The sequence below is a fragment of the Patagioenas fasciata genome, chromosome 8, assembly GCF_037038585.1.
Source record: "Patagioenas fasciata isolate bPatFas1 chromosome 8, bPatFas1.hap1, whole genome shotgun sequence".
In the NCBI taxonomy this organism is placed as follows: Eukaryota; Metazoa; Chordata; class Aves; order Columbiformes; family Columbidae; genus Patagioenas; species Patagioenas fasciata.
In genome coordinates, this window is record NC_092527.1 from 17744812 (window position 1) to 17771253 (window position 26442).

A 26442-nucleotide genomic window follows, 5' to 3' on the forward strand; every position below is an offset into this window, starting at 1 on the left:
GCCTTCAGCTATTTCAAATAAAAGTGCTTTACAATATTAGGAACCTCTTTTAAAAGCCAGACCAGTGAAAAAGTCCCCAGATTTTAATAGGCTAAAAATTAGCCTTTAAATAAGTAGCTACTACGAGGGTTTAAGTTTTTTATATTCATTTAGTAGAATTTGATTGCTTCATATGTTCTTTTAAATTTCCACAGAAATCATATCGCAATTCCATCAATGATTCAGAAGATTTACACCAAGCTATACAGAAGTCAGAAGAAAAGCACAAAGCCACCCCCACACACAATACACACAGGCAACCGAGTTTGCCTAAGCGCATCACAAAGTAACCAGTCACCTTTGTGAATGCAACAGTAAAAGCAAGTGTTATTTATAACAAACAAAAATGGCCCAGTCCTGCCCAAATAATTTAGGTAAGGATACAACATGGCAAAGTTATGAATGTTTTAACCTTAAGCCTTACTTCCTAAATGCTCAATTAGGCAACATTATGAGAAATTTTATTTCTGAAACAAATGTCTCTATTTTGAAGAGCAAGTTAGATGAGTGCATCAATAAGATATTACATAAAATTCTTCTTCAAGCTCCAAGACACAGATCCTATTGAAAAAAACAAAAATCCCAAAACGTAAGTAGAAACCACATAATCAATTTCCTGACAGAAGAACCCAAGGCCAAAACCCACTAATTCCAATTAAAGAACTCATCCAAATGAAGTGCACTGTAAATCAAATGCCACACACTGCAAGCCCACTTTCAGTCAAAGTCATTGAAATATTAATATTGCTGGCAACTGCATATGTAAGCTGTTTCGCTTTGTACAAGATGTTCCCACCGCCATGCAGCTAACTTCATTTCAGCAGATACGGGAGCTGAGAAAGCTGGCAGGGCTCATCACCGCACACAGCTGCACATTTATCTCTGGCTATGTTAACCAGATAAAGGACCTCTACAGATATACACTTCAGTATTCTGAGGAATCAAGGTCAGAGACGTAAAAACATAAGGAAGTAAACGTGTGAACAAAGTCATAAAAACAAAGTAGATTGTTAAAGTCATTGCAGCTAAATGAAAACTCTTTCCTAACAAACATTTAGACACTTCATTCAATTGTTCTAAAGAGAAATCCCATATATAAGTAAAATATTAAAAGTAAGAACCAATACTAGAAAAAAACAAACAATCAATTACTCAACAACTGTCAGTAAATATACAGTAAAGTTACAAGGCAATTGCTTATACTATTTCAATAATTATTCTTACAGAAACACGCATTTATTTCACATTGGCATTTTCATAAAATTTTAAAATGTGTTTTTCTGCCCTAAAAGTGTAATCAATATTCTGATTTTTGCAGTCTCATTGAGTGTAAACTCAAAATTGTGTTACTTTTAACCAGCCTTTCCTGCTTAGAAAGCTGGAGCTGGAAAGCTCTAATTAACCTGCTCCTAAGTCCTTTGACAAGCGCCTCAGCTGGTCATGCTGCACCTTCTATTTGCAAACAGTTCTGTAATCAAACAGTAACACGGTAATTTCAGCACTACTGCACGACTGTGTCATCTTTTCAGGAACAACAGAAGCAAAGAATGTGCATCAAATACAGACATGTAGGAGCAATGCATGCTCACTCAGTGTTTTACAGATTTTTAGAAGCATCTTGGCAAGTGTAAAACCTGCAAGGTACTATGAAGAGTGCAACATCAACATGCCTTAGTAACATAAAGAGCTACACAAAAGTGACCTTGGCATGCATATAATTTACTGGGGAAACATTGCGCCAGCTTAAGTAAACAGTTCCAAAATATGCTGTTTCCGATGAAGGTATAATTAAAATAGTCATTTACTTGCGAAATTTAATTTCCAGGGAGCTAAATGGATCCCTTGATGTTACTCAAAGAACTGGCTCCAGTAATTTTACATGCAGAAGGAACCATTACAATCACGTGGTCTTACCTCACAGTTAAATAATTTCAATATCTCTCTTTCCATCCCCAGCCTTTATGTTTCCATCCCAGGATGAGCTTCCTTTGAGTGTTTCCTTCTCAAAGAGTATAATTATGTCTTTACATCAAAATTGGAACCTACCATAAAACTCGGAAAGCTTCCCACACTGTAACAATATGCAAACATTTTCAGTATGGATTATACTTCAAAGAACACTTCCCATAAATCCACAGCATTTCATGTGTGCTATTTGCAAAAGTGTGGATACACAGAATTTGTAGTTGTGGTCCCCACAATTAACCACCTGTGCTTATTCTTAACTATCACAGCCAAAAGTGACTTTTTCTTTCCTGCTACAGCTGAAAACACTGTCATATTGTTTCTTATATTTTAGTGTGATCTCACTGAAGACAATACTGGATCTAAGTGCAAGACATCTTACTAAAACCTAATTTTTCTACTACAAATAAGCTAGAAATGAAAATACTAACTAGACATTACCTTCAATCTCAAGAACAGAACTAATTCCTAAGCAGAGTTTAGTCTAATGTATAGAATGACAAAACACTTAAAAAAATAAACTAAGCATTTTGGTTTTTGTATCTTGCTGCACTTCAAGCCTAAGCTTATTTGATGTACGCATGTAGGGGTGGAAATACTATGTGTATGGATGTTACTGTCAAACCTGTATCACTCTATGTATGATTGAGGGCTGCTTTCATTAAAAGGCTGAGCATTCTCAGTTGCTAGCAGTCTCAACAGGAATCACTAAAATTTCATACTGATACATGGAACCCTGAAGGAAAAACTAATATAGTGTTGAATAACACAATAAACTCATCATTTAGGATTACGTCAGCTGCACTTGGGAGCACACAGAAGCATCTCTTCCATCTTCTGCAATTTTTCCCTTCTCTAGGAAAAAAAACAAACAACAGGAGTTCCAAAAACAGAATAGAAAAATTAAACTCTCCCTTTTTCAAAAACAATATAACTTTTAATGAAGTGGTGTTTTAAGCTTTGATTTGCAATGGTAAGTGTAGTTGATCATAACACCTTATTTTGGTAAGGGCTCTGTCACAGTATTGACATTTTTATTTAATTGTGCTCAATGTAACTTTAGTCACGCATATTAAGGACTGCCTAGAGATATTAGTGTATATAATGTCTAGGAAAACTGTATGCATTCATGTGCAGAGTGACAATCCCATCATGTAATCATTGGAATGTGTATATAATGATTTGTGCTTAACATAAGATTGAACAGGATAGAGAACAATCTCTTTCTCTCTCTAAATATATGAAAGCAATTCACTCTACCATATAGAAATAACTGGAACTATATTAATTACTTTGTTCGAACTATTTTCTGAAAAAGCTGTTTCAATTGATTATGTATTGGGTGGCGTTTCCTGCCCTGTACAGAAATAATTATGTGCCTTTTAAAACAGAGTGCTACATCATGACAGATTCACTTCAATGAAAAGGATGGAATATAGTTCCAGTCAGTTACTGGTCAAGGACTTTCCACGAAGAATAGAGCTGCGCCAAGTGCTTCACTGCTACCATTTACACTCCCTTACCAAGATAAATGAATTACACAATATTTCATTCCTGCTTACATACCTGTCTTTTGTGATTAAAAATACTCAAGAACCACTCTGATCTCCAAAGCGCCCCAGAGGGTGCACAAGACAATCAACTAGGATGCAGGAAAAAAATACTTTTGTATCATTCATAACATAAACACTATTTCAAAATATTTTTTACTTCATCTCTATTTCATGCTTTTTTAATTTATTTTTGTGCATGCTTTTGAATGTTATATATTAGTACGGCGGCACATATATGTAATTTATGAGTAAATAAATACATATATATCAGGTTACATACTAAAAAATTTTTTAACTGATAGGTGCGATTTTAAAAGCTTGGAGATCACAGCTTTAAATACTTAAACATTGCTTACATAAGATGAGGAAACCTTAGCAAATTTTAACTGGGAAATTCTTATATCTGATATAAAATATAAACGCTTACTAGAAAGTCTTGCAGCCACTGAAAATAGTTTAAGTGAAAACTAAAAGTAAGGCTGTTCAGAATATCAAAACTTCAACTCATGAAATCTGGACTTTATGTAAGTGAAAAGTAGAATAATCCAGATGAGAAACTCCTTCCAGAGAGAGGAAAGGCAAACAAATTAACCCGCTCTGTGACCCTGTCCAGATCTTGCACTTCCCGACAACAAAGCGCAGCACAATCTCACCCGAGTCAGATACAGCAACCTCTGCTCTGCCTTCCTGGTGCCAAGTGTTATGTCTCTCCCACCTAATAACATGAATTCCGTCTTTCTGTATGAAAACTGCCTTCCTTTTGTGTTTATATAGGAAGTAATTTAGAGTTTTTGAATTCCCTTGGCATCAAGTAGGAGAAAAACAATACATCCAATAATTCAATCTCATAGGCAACTTCTTTCTTACTGTCATGTGTCATAGGTATGAGCTGTCTGCACTTCAAAGTTAAGAACATCGTAGTATTCAACACCCTTATGTTTAATTAGAACATCTTTTGATTAAATAGTGACTTTTAAGATTTGTATAGACAAAACATTGAGCAATGTCATTTTGTTGGTGATCTAGGTGCAAAAACTGTTTTTCCATCTTATACAATCACATATATCCACATCTTTTTTGTCTGTGCTTTTCATTTTGTACTTTTGTTTATTGTGGCAAGTAATTTGGAGCATTATAAACCTGTTTTAAGAAATTGTTCATGATTTAGGAGTCTTAAAAATACATCAGATTGATACTTGACTGAAGAAAAGACACTAACTCCAAGTACTCAACACCAAGAAACAGCAGGGTAAAATGTTTTACCCTAAGGATCAAAACCGGAAGACATCCCACAGCACAGTACAACTAAGTTCTGGACTAAATTACTATATTTACTGAGTAACCAAAAAGTATTCAGACTAAGTACTGTTTTAATCATTATAGCACAGTAATTATGTCAGACTTTATAAGAATAGTGTCCTTTTAAAGTTGCCTCTTTAAAGAGTATTTCATCATCTACCACACAAAAACGTTGATTTAAAATTTTTCAGAACTCACACTTGACTTAAAGTATCCCATCCAAGGACAATTAGAACATAGAGCTAAGGTAGGTGCAACAGACTCAGTTTTGTAGGACCAGTGTCTATAAACTCAGAAAATCTAGAACCACTTTTTAGAGAATTAATGCGTCTCTCAGCCCAAACCGAGTTCTCTCAAAGTCACTAGACAATTTATTCCCCAAAGAATACTCGTTAGCGTTGCAAAACTGATGTTGTTTATAAAGAGGCAATTGCATTACTGGTAAATTAGATTTCTCCTGCATAAACGTACTATATAGTTTGTCCATTTCCTTTCATATATTATATATTCCATAAAATACATATAAATCTCAACTAGTAGGTTTTCCCCCTCTTTCCCAATCACTTGAAATCACTTTAAAGGTTTCTTTGACAAAGATTAAGAAATTCAGTCCTAATAGAATACTGGCAGTCTCAGAACAGAGCACCTACTAAGACAGGGGCCAAAAGATCCACCAGGCTTATGTCATTAAACACAGTACCTTCAATTATGAATATAACTTCAATTGCTATTACATATATATCTCCAGTTTAACTACAGTACGTTTTTGCAAAAGCAAAACAGGAGTTACTGTAACTTGACATGACAGCTATGATAGGATCAAAGACACAGCAAAAGCAAAGGGGGTCCTTGACAAGCCTGTCTCCTTTTCAGTCATCCAGAATACTGACTCAAGATTGTGGAAATTCTTTTTTGTTATACGTTGCTTTTACATATAGACAGACTAGGTATTTTCCTAAATCACTATATTCTATAGTGATGAGACACAGGTGTGATAACTTAGATAACAGTGGGAAGAAAAATGCCCACAGAGCCAAGTCTTGTGTCACAGTGGACTGTATCTGTTTCTGTATCTTCTCAAAAATAAGTCCAAGAAAGCATAGTTCAACCTTATCGTCAATATATTTTGAGAGAGGAACAACAAACTTCTCTCCCTTTTTAGGAAAATGTTACATTAAACCACAAAGTATTAACGAAGATTAATGATGAGCATCACCATAAGAAACTAATCTGTGTAACCAAGGTCATAATTGTGGAGATTATCTCAGAAGAGTCAACGCAATTCATGCTCCACATTTAACCAACTACTATCAGAAATTTATCAGTAAAAGGAATAAAATGACAAATTTAATGATTTCTTTCTTTTGTAGTGGCTTATTTTTGTGTTAACCTTCTCAATTTCCATGTTAGATACTATAAAAGTATTAAAAAAAAAAAAAGAAAAATCAAGCTTTTAAACTTTAGATTGATGTTTTGAACAGAAGCAGTATTTCATGCCATTTAGAATGATCTACCATTTGGCCACTGAACAGATGTAATTCTGTCTACTAGAATACATAAATAAGCTCTCAAAGTTAAACTATGGATTCCATTTTATTAACTACATTTTTAATGAATTATGTTATTAATGACTTAAGAGTCATAATAGGCCCATCCTTGCCAAGTACAAAAAGGGACAAATTTAATTAAATTACCGAGTATTTAATTATCCACAAGTGACTTTCAGTCTGTAGCACGATGAACAATAAAAATAGACAGCCAGTGTCACAACACACTTTTAAACTAAGGGTTTCAGTGTGAAAAAAGGAACACTGTTTTTTTTTTCCTTTGCTCACCTGGCAAGACCAACAGACAGGAGATGAGAGGTGAAGTATAGATGATTTATGTTAAAAGTAACACACAAAATGGCCTTCCTCACAATCAGTTGCAATAATTGGTACACGCACCAGCACTCAAGCAACTTGCCATCACCACTGTAGTGACAGTGCCAAGCATTGGTGCACCGGAAAATGCTTAACAGCGGTGGCAGGGAAGAAGAATAAATTCTCCATATCTTACACTGAGTGTCTATTTTTTGTCAGATAGATTTGTATCTGGGGGCGGGTGGGAGTAGAAGTCACGGTACCCTAGTTAATACCACGTAAAAACCTAAAGCAGGGAGAAGACTGTGAGGGAAGAGGGAACATGAGAGCCCTTACATGTAGAAACCGTAAATATTTCATAGTGTATAAAAACATACTAATATTTAGGTCTGCATGAAGTGGTTTGATAAATGCCTGCTGCATAAAACTGAGGACACAGGAAAGAAAAAGGTTATACAGTTCTGTTTCTAACTTAAGGTACAATTTTATTTTTTTTTCTCCTCAAAATTCTGCGGGGTGAAAGCCTTTTGTATGAACACAGAAAGGCCATGCATAGTGGAATCAAGGAACATCATTTTTGCTAAAGGAAAATTTCCTCAAACACCAGCATCCACCGAGTAATTTTGCTTTGTCGAGGAACCATGGCAGATTATATTTTTGCACCCAAAGAACAAAGTAATTCATTCATAGTCATGTAGCAGACAAATTACGTCAAGGAAAGAAATAAGTCTGGAAAAAGCTGCAGACCATAACACTGTGAGGAGAAAGTGTTGCTGTGTGAAACAACCTGTTACGCCCATCCCTAAGCAGACAGAGCAGAGCAGCAGCCTCCAAAGCTTTTACATGAAAACATTATTATAAAGAGGTAAAACAAAGTCGCAAGCATTTTGACTCCAATCATTGCCTGCTGCCTTTTGAGTATATCCAGCTTCAAAGGCATTTTGTAAAAGCTGGAAATACACACTGCAATGGACCAAACCTTGTAGTCTTCGCAAGTCTGAAACAATAGCTGGAAACATGACATTTTATTCTCTGTCCTTGCTACTAAAGAACTAGCTTTTCAGGGTGAGAAAATACAGGATTGATGGGAAGAGAAATAGAATACTATCCATTCTCCTTCTCCCCTCTCATTTTAGATTTCAATTAAATCAGGTTACGCACAGTAGCACGATAGAAAACGGAAAATTCTTGTAGTAGTCTTTCTATCACTCACTCACTTCAATTTCCTTTTGCTTTTAACCTGACAGTCCCCCTCTCACTGACATTCCTTCTTATTTTATCCACTGCCTGTCACACCTCTAGTCTCCTTCACTAATATGCTCATTTTCAAATGCAAAATACACAGTGGGGAGAAATTTTGGTCCAACAAATGGTTAAGTAAAAAAAATGACTGAAAAAGGAAACTAATTACATAAAAACCACATAAATTGGCAAACACTAGGGAAAAGCCACTTTTAATCCTTGGGAACAAAAGGACATCAGCTTCCCTTCTTTCATCCAGTTTGGCAATGATATTCTTGCACTTACACAAATAAAAATGGCTTTCTGCCCTATACAACTAAAATCTGAGCATTACATCATCCATAATGCAAGAGAAAGGTGTGAAGATTGTCTGCTATATTATCCCTCTTGAGTAATACTTTTGGAACTTACTATGAGTGACAGCATGAGAAAGCCAAGTCAGAAAACAAAGGAAGACTGACTGGAATAGTGCAGAAAATCCCGAATAGTTTATACTGGTCATTCTTTAAGTCTGTAGCTGGAAACTATGTACCTAATAATTTGCCAAGGCTTTTTTATTTAAAATTAGTTCAAAATATTATGCCTGGAGTTAACCACTAATACTGTGACTTTACATTCCTGTGCAATGCTCATAGAATAGAATATTAATTTTACACCAGTAATTTAACATCATTTTATTCTGCAGTTGTTTAGAATTCAACTGCTTGATTTATAACATGCTTAAAGTTACAGCAAAAACTGGTACCTTAAAGGCCTTTGAAAAAGAAAGTCAGCTAGAAGGGTGTAGCCAATACAGTCAAACAAGAACTCTTTCCAGAACTTTACTGTCTTCCTCCACTGCTCTGAACATTAATATTTTTAATGCATGGATAGTACTTTTCATTTATTCTTATGAACTAATGGTGGGAAAACAAGCTGACTTGCATGGTGCATTAATGCCCACCCACACTTGTCTTCCGTAACCCACTGCATCGTTGGGATAAACACCAAGACAGCGAAGCCCTTTACCAGTGTAGTTTTCTGGTCTCTCTTCTGAAAGACACAATGTAGAGAAAACTGTGCTATCCCTTAAAGACAGCAAGCACCAAAACCATTATTAATGCATCGGTATGCCTGACAATTTATTCCGGGCAGTTCTAGTCTAATATAGCCCTTGTGACACACACATCCAACTGTGCTGGATCACAGGTAACGGTATTTTTATATTTTATCTCGGTGTTTAGAGCATGTATACAACATACATTAACTGTGAGGGATAAGAACAACTTTAGATCAATAAACTATCCATGCTCCAGCCTAATAAACTTAAGGTTGATCTACATAGACTTGTATGGAGGTACGCAGAAGATGATAAACCCATTTTTAATCTATAAGTCCATGTGAAACACTATATTCTGCAGCAGGAAATGTCTCCATCCTCTTGCCCCATTTAAAACTGAAATAAGCATATGTAAAAAATAAAAGATCTGAAGCAAAAAGTTCTAATCAAATAAGTCTGTAAGCTAGCATTGAGAAAAAAAATGTTTGTTTAGAAATCAGAGTATCTTTAAATAGTTATTGTGGTCTTGAAACCTTTTTAGGCTAACTTGTACTAAAAAGGACAGGTTTATTTTAACGCCCAGCTCTACAACTGCCTTACAATGATAAGACATTGTATGGCTGCTGAAGAATCAAGTCCTATTGATCTGACTTAATGTGCAGTTCACCACTGCTGAAACAAAGGAGACAACAGAAACATGGCTGGGGAAACACTGACTTTTAATTTAAATACACAGAGAACGCTTCAGGCACAAGTGAAATACACCATTCGCAGATGAATGGCTTATAAGGAGGTAGGAAATTGTATCAGCCTAATTATGCCAGAGCAAAAGCATGTCTGCACGTGTGAAAAAAATAGAAGTTGGGAATATTAAGCCTATCTTCCCATGCACAAGATCCTACACAGCTGCATAGTTTTCTTGTCCCTTAGAATTAAGTACAAAAGACAGAAAGCAAACTACTGAAATTAGCAACAGAAATATGAAAGAAACAATGACTTTCTCCCCTAAATGACAACAATAATATTTTCATTGACAGGTTATCAGCTTCATTTACTCCAGAGTGCCATACCTGTTGAAGTTAATGTCTGGATAACTAGAATACTCAGACTTCATCTTCGCATTGCGACGTGGAAAAGTACAGAAGAAAGCATTGGCCAGAAAACTAGCAATCTGTTCCTGTGACATTGTGATGGAGTGATTCATCTTTTGTTTCAGTAGAGGTATTGGCTACCAACAAAAAAGTGAGGGGGGGAGGAACAGAAGAGAAGGGAAGGAGGGAGAGAGAAAAATAATTAGCTTACCACTTTGAAAAGAAGAAACAGGAGCACAAAATTACATTTGTTAAATTACACCAAGAGCAATTTAGGCCATTGGTGAACCCTTTAATCAGCAGCACCATTAAAGTCAAGAACAATTTATTCGAGAAAATTCAGAAAAAGCTTGCTTGACAAACTGCAGATTTATAATCAATAATAAAAAGAAACACCAAGAAAACACAACTTATCAAACAAAGCCATGCGGAATGGAGTGGGGGAAAAACCAAACAAATCCAAAAAACTGATGGGATGTTGCAAATCCCGGGCAATCTTAAAAACTGAACTTCAGTTCTCCAAAAATCTCAATAGTTGTATAGTTAAGAACCCTTAAGGAATGCTTTCAGCTATAATAACCAAGCTTTATACTTAACAAAGTAAGGTGGAAGTCATGCCATAGATCATCACTCCATGAACTGCTTTGAATTTTTTTTCTTCGTACTTAAGAACACCGGTAATATTTGCATAGTACACAATCATCCACTCTTTTATAATCAGAATGAACTAATAGCTCAAGTTCACTTAGTTCTTCAGTTTGGAGTTTTATTTGACTCTAGACAGGTGTTTTTTTTTTATAATATGAAAAGAAACAAAAAGTAGAGGAGGACAAAAAAACACCCTGAAGTGTTACACATCTTCTATTTTATCAGGTTTTAGCCTCCTGATTTGGAATTTTTACTCATCACATGTACTGCACTTCTATAAAAATTATGTGGTAGTACTGGGAGGAGTGAAGAGGGGAGAAATTCTGACTAAGGAGTCCGGTAAAGATTAAAATAAACCCATTTGACAGGACAAAGAGAACACAGTTTTCACTTCTTCCAATATTCTCAGCCATCATCATTAGCCTAACTGCAGGAGAGCTGAGCAGCTACATGTTAATCCTTTTAACTGTGGATACAGAAATTGCGACTAATTTAGACTGTTGAATACACAGTGCTGTTTACTCCCCAAAACCAACAAGTTTTCTTTCATTCTTATAACTACTACATTCACATTCACTGAATCTCATTCAGCCTTCTGGCTATTTAATTAACAAAGTGTATTATGTCTGAAGTCACACAGCTGGAGGGGGAAAAAGCCTGAGAAGCAATCTCTGATAGGACCTGCAAGTCTATAAAAATAGGATATTTTGAACAGCGTGTTATATTGGAACAAATTTAGCTTTGTGTCTAACCAAAAAATGAGTCTGCCAAAGTTCTTGACAATTTACACTGCCTAACAGTATATCATCTTTATAAAAGGCATTACTGCACGAACTTGCAAGTCTTATGCTTGACTTTCTGTTCAGAAACTTGACAGCATTCTCAAGCACTTCCTCCATCAAGCAACTAGTACAATTTCTAAAAGAAGTATTCGTACTGTTTGAAATTATGAATCTACTGTAGGACCCCTGCAGCATTACAAAGTAGGGAGAGATTCTCCCTGGTTCTGTCCAACAAAATCAATTTAGAAAATTGTTACAAAGATGCTTACAAATTAGAGTCATGAACCTGCTAATGTGTTACCTATCATACATCCTCACTAGATCACTTTTATCAGCTTTACTACCTACAAAACAGCTTCCTATAACAATAACAAAGAATTAAGTATGTGCACAAGTATCGTGATGCTCAAACTAGACTAAAATATGTTCCTAAGTAAACGAAGGCTGTATGAAAATATTATTTCTAGGACTAACAAATTTCTAAAATAAAAAATTAGATGCTTTAAGATTATCAAAGTATTTCAGTTTATGAGTGTGATTTTCAAACCTAAAAGGTTTCATGGTCATTTCATTTAAGAAAAGCCAGAAGCAACTCCAGCATATAGAAAGCATTACTGAAGCTCAGGCTGAAAATATATATGTATATATTTTTTACATTCTATTATATCATTATAGATGTACATTGTCTGTTCTGCTCCCTAGGCCTCAGCTACATTCAACAGAAAAACTATAGCTTATATTAAGAATATAACATGATCCTGATGTTTTTACCTTAGCCATTAGTTACAGTTTCCAGAAAAGTGGTGTCCCACAGAGCACTTAGTTAGCTCTCTTTGCTTACCTGGGTGCAGATATTAGGGAGACAGAGCGCGAGCTTGACCATATCAGGAAGAATGGACTGGAACAAGTGTTGAGCCTCTGCATCTTCAAGGACCTGTTAACGAGAAAAGGGGGGGGGAAGGAAAAAAACCCGTTTTACCTTAGAAATAATGATTGTACAAAAAGTTTGTGAAAACAGGTCCCATCCAAAAGAAATGAGGCGGGGGGGGGGGGGACGAGGTAGGTCCTATTAGCTTTTTCATGGTAGTACCTAACTGCCTATTATCCTTGCAATAATCCTCTAATTGAAATACAGAAGCAACTCTCAACATTTGCATTTGAGAAAATATCACCAAATAACTTATTCAAGGTTCTCTTATAGGACATCATTCAACACTTTCTAAAACAATGAACCAAATTCTCAGCTGATAACAATCACCACTTAACTACAAAAGTACTAGAACAATTTATTTAACTTTGATATTCAGGTCATAGTCCAAGACCAGTAGCTGCGACATTCTCCTGTTGAGGACACTTGAAAGGCACTGCTGGATGAGCGCAGTGCTCCTCAGCAGCAGTCACAGGAAATGCCTGGAAAGCCTGGCCACTTTCTGCTGTCCACCCCACCCCACCGTGTTCCCCAAGTACTAGTTTTTCCCCTGATCTAGGGATCCAGGTAGCAGACTGGAGAGGGCAGAGGCTTCTGCCTCCCTCTTTCCCCCACATTCACAGAGTCTGTATGTGAGGCAACTACCTTCTATCAGTTTTTGGATGAAAATCATTAAAATCCTGAAACTGTGGCTTTAATATTAAAGAATTATATATTTCAAGTAAAACTGTTGGAAAAGGAATTGGATTTATTATCAATTTTGCACAAAAAACAACAGAACAGATGAAACAGCATCAAAGTATTATCAACTTCAGCCTCTGCAACACTTATGACTAATTGTTAAATCACAGAAAGTAACCTTTTTAGCCATATAATCAAAGCTTCATAATTCACACTTTGTAATTCAATTGAAAGTTTCACAGACTTTACAGTGTAAAAAAGACACTGGCAGTTTTCTTGAGAAGAGGAAGATATAGTGCCTGTGCTTCAAAGCATCCTGTTCCCCATAAATGCCAAGCTGAACATATTGTTTGAAGGCTAACAACTTCTGTTCTTCCAAGATCATTAAAATAACTATAGAAATATCTCTGCTCCATTCGCTCCTGTTTCAAGTGATATAAAGGGATAAGAATGCTCAGGAAGTTAAAAAACAAAACACAAGTGCTCAAAGGACAAACAACTTACGGTAGGGAAGGGAGGGAAATAAAAATATGCCAATACCTACACAGTTACTTTCCACACATTGTGTATACTGCTCATGGAGATATACAAACAAGGCTTAATTTAAAGTTTAGAATTGTAGCAAGAACTTATAAAGAACAGCAAGCTTAGGTAATGTGAAAAATCATTTGATATAATAGAGGAGGAATCCAATAATATACAGGTTATTACTGAAAGGCAACTTTTTTTTTTAAGGTTAAGAAATCAAAAAGATGTATCTCTCCCTCTCCTGTTGTTGGCTGCATATGCAGCTTGCATATTTACATGGTATAAGTCAGATATTGAAAATTATGACCTAACCTTTAACATCATCTACTCTAGCAGGAAACTTTTCTCTGTTTTTAAGTGCCATAAAGTAATAAAATTAGTATTTAAAGGCTGGAATTTCAGATCTCAATACATAAAATGAATATGTAAGTTAAATCTATTCAAAAAATGACATTTAACCTCAGATGTCTACCATGCTGTCAAATTCTGATATTATCTCCCCTTTGGGTAACACTTCCTCTCTTTTAAATTTGACATATAAATAGTGGCTGCCATGCTTTGCTGACTGCCACAGACTATACAGCATCACTTATCTGGTGACACATAATGGCACCAGACTTTGTCATAGCTGTCAAGACTTCAACCTTTTGTTTATGCTTCTTTGAAAACAATATAATAATACTATGAAACAATTTCTTCCCAAAACAGAAGCAGGGGGAGCAATTGCATAGCTCTGCTCTGATGCAGAATGCGTAACTACAAACTCCACTTCTTAAACCCTTAAATTCTACTTTCAATTCTCCTTACCTTCCTCATGTTGTACCAGAATATGCTTTCCTCTCTACATTATTTCTATGTATGACTTTTACCAGACCTCCACTAATTAAAACCTCCAAGTTGGAGCTGTACTTACTGGACTTCAGACAGATTACTCTTAACATGTGAGTGACAAATAAAATGAAAACCTTACTACATTTTCACAAGATAAGTCACTGAAAGGACCCCAAAACTTTAAAAATAGGATCACCGTGAGTTCACAGACCTTGCCAAGAAACTCCTAACTCTGCATTGTTCTCTAACCAAACCACCAAGCAGCCTAAGCATCCCTGTTTTGAATACTCCCCTGTTCAGGCAAAGGTCTCCTAAATATTGCAGGGGAGCACATTTATTGCTTTAGAAGACAAACATGGTTTGTTTCTTCCCATAGATGTTATAACTTCACAAAATAGCTACTGCAGTGCGTAATCCAAGACCTGTGTTATTCAACTGCAGGTGCTGTTTTTTTAAAAAAGAACCAAACACAAAAACACACACACACACCCCAGAAACAAAACAAAACACTCCAAAGAAACCTCTTCTCCCTAAAAATAACTCCTTGGGGAACTATTAGCTATTCAGCTCCCATGCTTCCCATTTATATCTTGAAGCTATAAACCATTATTGAACAGTGGCAGTAAGCCAGAAATGTTTATCCTTCCTTGCTTTAGATTTCTAAAAAAGTTAAGTAAGTCATGGCCACACCCATGCAATCATAAGTTACCCTTTCTGCCCATAGACTCTTCTTGTACTGGCAACATTCCTATGAGCTTTCTATGATACGAAAAAGGACACCCCTGGCTGCTCAGTCCTTGTCCTCTTTTGACCACTAAACCAGCACACCACCATTGCTGCAGCTTTGCAGACCAACCACTGTCATCGCATGTTCTCAGCTACACTCAAAGCAACACAGAGCCTGGTTTTATCTGTGACAGTGTTTTCAGACTTTGAAAGCAGCAAAGACGACACTCAATCATGGAAAGTAAAAGGATTCCAGGACATAAAGTGCTGACACCACGGCTACATCTGACAGATGTCCCACAGTGCAAACGCCAATCTAGGAGAAACCAGCAACAGCACACAGAATACCTGGTCACAGAACTGAATGAAGCTTTATTTAGAAGAAAACTCTCTTCAGAAGCAGTGACTCATACTGCTGTAAAATCCAGCGCATTTAGAATCACATTACACATTCTAGTTATTTGTTGCTGCTGAAAGAGGAATGTGTCATTTTGTCCCCCCAAACACACACACACCACATTTCACCAGTTCTCATGTTCATCTTTAGATGTTGTGCAGGGTGTGTGGTGAGTGAAACAGAACCAGTCCCACTCCTTGTCAATGGGCTACAGAGGCAGATGCCAGCTGTAACCCTTCTCACCAAAAAAGCAGTAATAGTCTAGTCAGTATGAAGGTGCTAGATCAAGCACCTCACTTTGAAGTAAATATCCTAACACAGGAATGTCTGTCTTGATCCAGTAATGCGCTTTTAACTGTGTACAATCTTTTTCAAGGCTACAACTATGCAAACATTAAGAGAAGGGACTGAATTTCCCTTTTAAAAAAATATTTGGTTTATAACTTATGGAATTCTAAAATATGAAATAATTGTCAATATTTTTGCAAAGGAAAACACATTAAATATCATAGCAATTTTGTTTTTAAACAATTGATTGGTTTCTCTTTTCCTTGTTATGCATGCATGTCCTTTGCAGCTTCCTTCAGGATTTGAAACAAAAAAATTTATTTGTGACCTTATTCATAGTTCTCCAACCATGCAAAAAATTATTTAGGAGTGAAATAAAAGCGGGGGTTCTACCCCAAGGGAAAAGTATATGGAATCAGAGTGGCAAAGCATGACTTGCCTTTTGCCAAAGGGAAAAAAAAAAAAAAATTAAAAATCACTTGGTGATTTCAGTAGTATTTGCACTGGAATGACTGATTAAATCAACAGGACTAAGGGCTCCAATTCATAAGATGCAAATGGTTCAGCGAGCCATGACAGAGGTAAGAGCTCTTGCCCAAACTTGCATGAACATTTATACTGCAGCAACGAGGTCTGACTAAATGCTGCCATAAGTAATGGCCTCTTGTCACTATAAACCAGTCCTCCAAACATAATGAAGGAGTATGCCTGACTGTCCTAATAAGAAGGAGGTAGCACAGGGTGATAGTGAGGTAGAGTGTTTAAATCTAAGTCTGACAGCTCATCAAACCAAACAAACTGCACATACAGAACACAAATTTGGACAGTACTATCTATCACATGGGAGAGTGGAGTCATCACGCCAACAGGCAACCAGCACGCTAAGACAGCAATGGCTTAATGATTTCAATTTGTTTGGTTTTATTTCCCCATATTAACTTCTGTGGCAGGACAAGGGCCAACTGAACCACATTCTGAAGGATGAAGGGGAAAACCAGAACGCTTCCTTCAGACTTTGTATCTTTTGTTTCCTAATGCTACTGGATTCTGACCTTCTGACTTTTTCCTTCCCAGCTGCCAGAATGCCTCGCACACTTTCTTAGAATTACTTTGTTTCAGTTTGTATTTGCAAGTGCTGTGCAGTATCAGTTATTATACCAAACTGTCCGTCCAGTAGCAGCTTTCCTAATTATTTTAATGTAAGATATCATATGGTTAGAGTTTGTAATAGCCTCCTATCTAACCAGGCAAACTGTGTTAACTTCTACATACTCTATTCGCAGTAAGCTCATCCTCCTAGTTTCAGGAGGGTTTTTTTTCTTTTTCTTTCTTCATGATCTTCAATTTGTCTCAAATGAAAAAAAAAGAAGTGTATTTTTACAGGGCATCAAGATCCACATGACAAATACTTTCAAGCTGAAAAACTTCATTGCAAATAGAGGTACAGCAAATAAGGGCATATATAGCCTACATAGACATAAGATCATTATTCAACTTCCTTCAATTCTACAATTCAAAGAAAATAAAGATACGTGAACAAAGCAATACTATTCACATTCTCACAAACAGAAATATTTGCTCAGTGCTGCATGCAAGAAATATGCAGGTGCAACACGCCACAAAGTCTAAGACAACGTGCGATGGTCTCCTGGAAAATATTTGACCAACTTCTGCAATTTTGCAGTTTTGGTGGGGATAACAGGGAAAGTAGAAAACTCGGAAGAAAAAAATAAAATAAAAAAAAATGTATTTGGGGAACGAGGATGATAGGAACTCATGTGTCAAGGCTTAATTTCTTTTTAAGACTGCTAACAATCTTGTTCTACCCATAAGCATTTAAAATGCTGTTTTTTTCCATTCAGCGCATAGACCATACCTCCCTTCCAAAGGCTCTCATTTCACTATCAAACGAGATGTAAGAGTTCAGTCGTGCTTTAGCACTATTCTGCAAGATATTGCTTCTTGTTAAAAAAAAAAAAAAAAGTGGGGAACTGAAATTGTTAAGTGTATTTCACAGAAGAACCTCCCAGGCATTCTGAATGGTCTCCCTCACTATTCCCTCCAGCTAAGACTTTCTTTTGAGATGACACATACAAAAACTTGAACGTACCTAAGCAATCACATGTGACTCCTCCTTTACTGCCTAAGCAATCTGTCTTCGTTTTCTCTTCCCTCCAGAGCAGCCTGTGCTTATTTACTTGTTCTTCTGTCTCATACAGAAGTTGCATGCTTTCTCTATGCTGTTTGTGTAAAAATTAAATGCAGCGGATCCATGACTAGAACTCCTTGGTGCCAATAAAACAAATAAACCACTGTCTATGACATTTAAATCTTTTACCCGAAAGTAAACTAACCTCAGACTGCCAATCTGTACTCCATTTTCTTCCCCCTAGTCCTTGCCCTAAGTGTTTTAAACATTATAGAATCCTAAAAGACTCTCTCAACCCGTTATTTGAAACAACTGAAAACAATAACCCTACAAAAAAACACACAAAGAAAAAATTTTAAAAAAACCCCACAGACACACAAACTACACTAAAGTCTAAACAAGTTCTTACCATGTGACTTCGAAAACGGATATAGTAATTTATACACCCCTAATAAACTAAAACAAGCTTCATTAAGCCAAACTCTCTACAAAGACTTCTCTTCTGGAGAGCGACTAGATGAATTCTGCTCAAACACATTGTGCCAGAACTATCTGTCTATCGAACAGCTAGACGGAGACGCTAGGCTGCAGCCCAGTAACGCATATGCCTATGGAAAACAGACTCTTCATCATAATGTAAAATGTTACACACATAAACAAGATTGAAATCCAGACACAAAGCACAGGGCAGGGGGGAGGCTTTTAGTTTCCATTTTCCTAAGTTAATGAACTTCCAAAACTGCAGGAAAAATTAAACTCTCATCTGCCTCCTTTAGTTCCCATGCGAAACTAATTCACTAGTAAATACACTTAGCTATCAAATCCACCCCACTTCTTGAGTACTTGGCTGATTAGAAACCAGAGGAAGGACAAAGTAATCTTTGGAGGAAAGAGGGGAAAAAACCATAACATTGGATTATGTGAAGAATCTTATTTGAGAAGAAGAATGCTTCTGACATTTATCAAAACCACAAACTGACACTTCAAAAGGAAGAAAGAAGACAGCTCACAAGGCAGAGGTTAATTCATTTTTGTTTAATTTTTTTTTCCCCTGAAGGCTCATTCATGTGTTCTGCCAATCCAGCTTTGGAGTGATCTCTCAGGTGTATCATCCTTAACAGCGCCTTTGTTCTCAAAGCTTTTCAACATCCTAAATAAAATCTCAGAGAAAAATGTATATTTATTTTTTTCCATCTCCTCTTACTGGTTTTAGAAGCCCAGTTTATGCTTCCAAGGTACTGGAAATCTAACCTCAATCATTTTCATTACCAATAGGTTAAATCTCAGTCCCGATTTTTCACAGGTCACCAACAGACTCTACCCGTACACTCTGGCAAAGTGACTCTATCATGAGTAGAAGCATCACAACCATTTCCAAAGCAGTTGCAGAGTCCTGGGAGGAAAAGTCAAATACTGCTTTCTAAATTATCTTGAGGTACTCTTGAAAAGAGACATGAGACAACAGAGCTATTTCCCTTACAAAAGCTGTATTTTCTCTAACATTACCAAAAAAAGTCAAGTGCAGACAGAAGGGGAAAAGGAAGGATCAACTAAAGATAGCAATTAATCAGTGCGGCACCACTGCAGATTTCAACAAATCAATATGACTATTTTTCTTTGTTTTTCAGTATTGTAAACTCAAAATAACCAATATATTGAGAAAAATAAGCGGTAATTAAGATTATATTGGCCAAATAGTAACCCCTGACCATCTCCAGGGTACACATCCTGCTGCCTTTGCAAACCTGCTCTTTAAAGAATGCATGGCAACTAATAAACTTTGCAAGAAAGCAATATAAACAAATTCAGATTTTCAGATGAAAAATCAGGAGGAAAAATTAGGAATATAGTTGCAAGACATTTCATTTATGCCTTCATAGTCATCCTAACAACGGCAGTGCCTCTTTGTCGCTCCCCTATTTCCATGTACGTTTTTTCAGAGTCTTTCTCTTGAAAGCTTTGACCGTCCAGGTTTTTTTCATTTTAACTGCTCCAGAGACTAGAAAAACAAGAAAATTCTAAAGGTACAAAGCAGCTAGGGAAAGCCACCACAACCAAACGGAGCTTCTCTTAATCATTTGGGATAGCTAGGTCTGCACAGACAAATGATGATTTACACATAACCCAATGGAAGCAAAGAAATCTGCTCATCTGTCCCTGTCTCCCAAACAAAAAAGCAAGCAACTATCAGAAGATAGCTTTTAAAACCAGCACACTTACACTTACTAGATTTGTTTCTTTTTTTAAACAGTAATGTTCTCAATACAGTGAAAAACTACAGAAGAGATCCTCAGGATGTATCTTTATGTTGTCCCCAAGCATTAAGTTTCCACAAACACTTAAGACACAATATAACTAAAAATCTACACCTGGTATGTGTAGATATCCCTTCCCTGGTAATTCAGAATCAACAGTCTGATGCAACAGTCATTTCAATGGTGCTTACAAAATACCACTTAAAAGATACTCAGCTGAGTGAGTTTTGCTGAGAAAGTACAGAAAATCAACAATAAGTCTGTAATTCAGTACTCAATGCTCTTTCTCATCTACAGTGCTTAGCTTCTAATGTTCAGAATGTGCACAAGACGCATGCTGCTCCCATCCCAGAAAAACACACATTTTGTTCAATAAGGGGACAAATTCCTTTCTGCTACTGTGAAAAGAAAACCCTTCACGGCACATTCAAAAGACCTTTTCAGTTTAGATTTTAAAAAGGTAATCTGATGTAATGAAAATTGTTTGAAAACATCTGGACTAAAATGAAATCCAGCAAGGAGCAGTGGATAGGCTATTTTCTGCCTTGGGACATTTTGTCTCTTGCTTAAAAGCCTGCATTTGTAGTGCTGACATGCTTGTACAATGCTCACTTCTGTTGGTACTGTCCAGACAATTATAAAAGTGATTTATCAAAAACCTAGTCACCGGAACAACTTGATACGTTAAAATTCCTTCTATTCCACTATCACTGATTACAACAATCATTTTTTATAGCAGGTCATTCAAACAACAGAACATACAGGAAAGACTGACATGATTCACAAGACCTGCTGGGAAACAAGAGTGGGGTAAAGCCCTATTAGAACATAAAAATCTCCCAAGATACACACATCCTTAACAGTAGTCAGTGTTCTTATGGTCTTCTTCAAATGAGTGAAAATCCAGAGCTCAACCATAATCCAACTAGATTACATTACAGTTGCTTTTTTTTTTAGATGAAAAATGGAAAAAAATAGAAGTATAATTCCCAAAATTGTACAGGTAATTTCCAAAATTTAAGGTTATTAACTTCGAGGTTATTAAGGTCAGGACTACACGCACACTTAAAGGCTGTATGGTTCTGTGGCTGTTTGAAATTTTGCAACTGAAATAGCGTACATCATTGACAAGGCACTTCTTAATTTCATTCAAATCAGCTCAGTGATCTCAAAACGCAACCAATTCTTCTTGGAGAGGAAGCAGACATACTGCCAGTATTTGCAGACATGATTTTTCCGCTCTATTACTTGCAACTGACATTTTCTGAAAGTACCAAGTTCATGCCAAATGTGCTAGTATGCTGCACAGCAACATATATTCAAATGAGAAAATATAGTTTGGCCAAAAAACACACTAAGAAATTTACAGGTAGTCATTTGCATGTAAAAGCATACAATACAGAAGCCTTACATTTTGATTTATCCGGTCTTCTAAAAGAATCTAGCATGAAGAAGTATGCAAGTTTTAATTGAAAGAAGGGAGAAATGGGACTCCTTATCTAATCCTGTTTCAAAACTAATTACAGTTGTAATTGTAAGACAAACATTTTTAATAGTCCATATTCTATCTCATGTAAAAGCATAACTAAAGGGTAAAGAAAAATAACGATCTATTCCTTCAGCTTGACAATTGACCTTGTTTTCTTGCTACACAACTTTTTATCAGATTTTAGGATAAGCTGAGATTTGTGCCATAAAGAAACCTGCTTAACAGCCAGTTTTGATGCTAAAACCAGTGAATTCATGCTTGACTGGAAAAGCAGAAAAAGGAGCACAGACAAAGTAGTCTGGTACATTCTTCCTTTTCCTTCATGCTGAAGGTTTCTCTCTGCAATTAAATATAGACAGGAGAAGAGACTGACCTTTTTAAAGAGCATTATATTGTTTCTTTCAACCTAATAGAAACAATCCAAATAAAGAAGTTATATGGCTTCTTTCATAACAGAAAAGGATTTCCTGAATGCTGAGAATCAACAACAAATATGGAGATCCTCGTCATTAAATAGATTGATTGGCTTCAAATAGCTTTCCCAAAAGACAAAGACCACAAGACATCCATAAACAGGCACTGCACACACAGCTCCTCTCACTGTATGTTCTCCGTTTCACAGACACAAACCTACCACCAACACAATCAAGCTCAGAGAGTGCAGACAAACATCAAAGTAGTTCTGGATACAATGTGAACATGTGCAAGATGTATTGTGATCCACTTTTCAGATGTCTCACAGCAGCTCAGAGACAATCACTGTCCATGCCACACAAATTTACCTAAACTCCAGTCTTTAGTCTATGCTTCTTAGGAGATCCAACTTATGTCTAAACTACTTGCATTTTCCAATATGAGTAATCACCACAGGTTACAGTTTGTCTTTTAATAACGTACCTAAATACTGGATTTAATCCTTGTCAGCATAGAATAGCATACAAACATTATTTCACAAAGTATCTTTTTAAACACAAATATTTGGGGAATCCTAAATGCTAACAGTCTTGCATACATGAGTACCTATCTTTCCACATGAGCAATAAAAGTGCCCATTGTTGCTTCACTGCCTGCAGAGTTGCTTTTTGTCACTTTGTCTTACATATTTTTTCAGTAGATATGTTATTAACTGAAGCACTCCTGCTAACCTCTTAAGTTTTAGATGAGACCAAATAACTCAGTTTGATACAGCTCTACTGTAAAGGACCAAAACAAGTTAGGAGGCTGCTTATCACCTGGTTCATCTCAGAAGAGCACAGATTTTAATGACAACAGAGGTTCTACATCAGGAAGGTTCCTGAAGCTTCACAACGTAAATCCTCTGGCTTAAGTTCTTGTATACTATGCAACTAAAACTGAATCTAAAAGAAGGATCACCTTTAAAGTTCTGCACTGATTATATAATGTCACGTCTTTTTCAAATTTAAACACATCTCTGTTCCTGAAAGAGCAGGACAGACGTAAGCAATAAGAGGAATACTTCATGAAACAACATTAACGAGAATTATGCTTAAGCTCTGAGAATTCAAAGCAATACACTAAAAAGAAAACATGTCCAGAACAAGGCGGCCCAATCTAAAGCAGCAGATCGTGTGACTGTCTTAAATGATAAAGCCCTACTTTTTCCTTTAAATTAAATCACTCTTGTTGGACATTAGTCTAAGACATAAGCCTTGAATGACCTCACTAGACGTTTTATTTCATACACTTGAGAAAAAGGAAAATAATTTGGTCTTTCTTGGAAGCAGAGGGACAAATCTACAAAAAAGAAAAATAAAAACTACTACAGTACGTAGCACTGTTGATCCAAAGCATGTAAGAAATTTCCAACCTATCATCATTCACGTAAATAAAGTTCATCTACAACACATTGTGGGTCCTGAGACAGCTCTATCCACAGTGGTTTCCCCTCCTGCTTGTTGTTTGCTCTTTCTTGTCTGGCTTCTAGGTAAGTTCTGGGAAAACATATGCAAGGATGACTTTCAAGTAACAGGAATTTTTTAAGTAAGAAGAAAAATGTTAGCACTAATAATTTTCATCCACTAAGTAATAACTTGAATAAATCCTAAGCCTGTCTGCCAATATTAACAAACAGATGGCAAAACAAATCAATACAACGTGGAAATTCTACGGAGGAAACAAAACCGTCAGATGTCTGAAGCAAATAAGCTACCAAGAGCTTTATGTACATTACTGATGGGTGCTATGAGCTTTTTAAAAATAAAGAAAAAAATCCAAGCTTTCAAATTTACTTCACTATACAAACAGGAATTTAATATCCACACATTAACTGGCATCCAAGAGAATCTATCGAAAATAGTGCAACGGCTCCCTCTTCTGACAACACTTTGGACAACTGCGAAACCAGACAGCCTGTACATGTCAGGGTACATTGTTTCGGAAAAAAATGCTGGCTTGCACACATGATATTTATTTCCCATTAGTTAAGAAACCTGAAAGTATTTTAGTCTTAAAGGAAAATAAATTTAAGTCCAAGAAGCTAGTAATTATTGTTATTAGAAGCAAATTGATCTGAGTCTTACAAGCTGGATTTTAAAACCATGCATATTTTGACTGTGTTACTTGGAAGGAATTTACCTGAAACAGGAAAAATGGTGCAAGACTGATATGAAAGCATTTACACAGATTAATAGATAAGGTGAGCTGTGTACAGAATCACAAGATAAAATAACAAATGGTACTTTATAATTGACCAAGCATAGACCTATTGAAGTAATATCTGAAGACAGTGGCCTCAAACAATTAAAATAGACATTGGTGAACCCAGCTCCCTTCTAAATCAGACCACAGAATTCCTGGTTAAGAATGTATTGGAAGTCACTAGTGCCTATGAACATAAATGTATACTTGAGGATCATAGATTCTCTTCTAATCTTTTTCTTTTAATATATATTTGTGACTATTTTTCCTTCTGTTGAGCTGCTGCCTCTCCTTTTGGGCTGATGACTAAAACCAGCTTTCCTTTCAACCTACCCTCTCAACTTCTACTGAGCAAACATCACCTGAAACAGTTCCCCTGTACCCTCAAAATCGTAAGATAAACAAGAGGATACAAAAGCCAACAGTAAGCCCTTAATCATTAACTCCCCAATACAGTAACTCAAAAGCTATGCTTCACTACAGCTAGTATATTTAGGTCATTTCCACAGAGGATCCCACCTTTTCACTCAACAGCTGCTCACTTAAGCAGAGTGCAAACAGTCTTCGAAAGCAGATGTCTTGTTAATTTACAAAACTTGAGAAACTCACACACCCCTTAATAACAGAAAAAATTCAAATATCTCTCTAAAGATGTATCCCTCTGCACATGTTCTGCTCACTAAACTCAGTATGTTCAATAAACAAAGACGTAAAATTTTTCTCCTACGGTCTACAAGGAGCCACTGGCCTAGAGTGCTTCTCTGTTCCTTATTTAATTTACTGATGCACTCTCTTCACCTCAGTCTACAATGTGTGTTTTGAAACAGTTCCCCTACCTTCATCTGGGAACCTCACAATAGATCATCATTTCCAGGTGACAGAAACTGCCTTTTCACCCTCAGTGAAAGATTGATGCCCAATTCATAGTTTATTTCCCTATTGTTCCTCTTTTCTCTGGAGAGAGCTGGTATTATTTACTCTCCCTGGCTGATGAGCCAATCACCCACAGTTTCTGAACTCCCAGATGCACAAGACGAACACATCAGGACAAGCTCAATTGCATTTGTAGTAATATGATGCAGATCTGGTACGTTTCTGCATCAGATTTTTAAGTAAACAGTTTGCTTTCTAATAACTTGAATATGTATTCTTTAATTACAGAAGATTGAACAGTTGAAGAGGCCAAGTTAATTTCAGTTAGTACAAGATTCAACATGCACAAAGAAGCCAGATGTTCACAGGCTCTACTATGCGGCCATGACAGCCCCAAAAACAGAGAGACTCCACAGAAACAGAGATCGCACCTCCTGAGAGGAGGGAGCACTGCATTGGCAAGATGAGCGAACACAGTAGCTCTCATGGCTGGCAAATATGATACCACCTGTATTTTTACAGGTACCTTCTGTCAAGTAACAACAATACTGTGCCGCATGCAAAACAAAACTCCATAAGTAAAAAAGTCCCTACAAGCAATGGAAATAGGCAATAGAAAGAACAGCTGGTCTGATCACATGAATCAAGCAGACATCTATTTTAAACATACATAACTAACAAAAATAACTTCAAATCAAACGTAGTTTCCCCCTGAACCTTAATATAGCTTAGCAAGCCCCTCCCAAGAAAATAAGCACACGTGTTTTAAAAGCACTTCTGAGCTGGTGGAAGAAAAATACAATAATTTCTATTGCATCTAATTTAATCTCCCATACCACTTTAATTAGCATAGTTTCTGATCATCAGTCAGGATGAACGTTAATAATAGTCCAACCTGCATTGGCCGCCTGCTATTCATTTTTCTTTTCCATCCTCTTCCGGGAAGGTAACATGAAGTCATAAAAAACACCCCAGTCTTTCAAAGTATCTACAGTTTAAATTAATCATCTCAAGCATATCACAAAACTGTACTACTAGACCAGCAAAGCACAGTCTATACAAACACCACTGTAAGATAACACTAAAGTTGTTTGAAAAAGGAAAAAAGAGCAACACTTC

General features: G+C 36.4%; 1 protein-coding gene across 5 annotated transcripts in view; it reads right to left on the bottom strand.

The window, feature by feature from the left end:
- PARG (poly(ADP-ribose) glycohydrolase) overlaps window positions 1-26442 on the bottom strand; it is a 70275-nt gene that overhangs the window by 29891 nt on the left and 13942 nt on the right. For all 5 annotated transcript variants that reach the window (XR_011740278.1, XM_065844006.2, XM_065844005.2 and 2 more), the window contains exons 8-9: window positions 12362-12454; window positions 10070-10227 (exon numbers count right to left, since the gene is read on the bottom strand). Coding sequence is in view for 4 of the 5 variants with exons in the window: in XM_065844006.2 (XP_065700078.1) it covers window positions 10070-10227; window positions 12362-12454 (251 nt within the window). In the remaining variant the exon portion in view is untranslated. The remainder of the gene's footprint in view (window positions 1-10069; window positions 10228-12361; window positions 12455-26442) is intronic.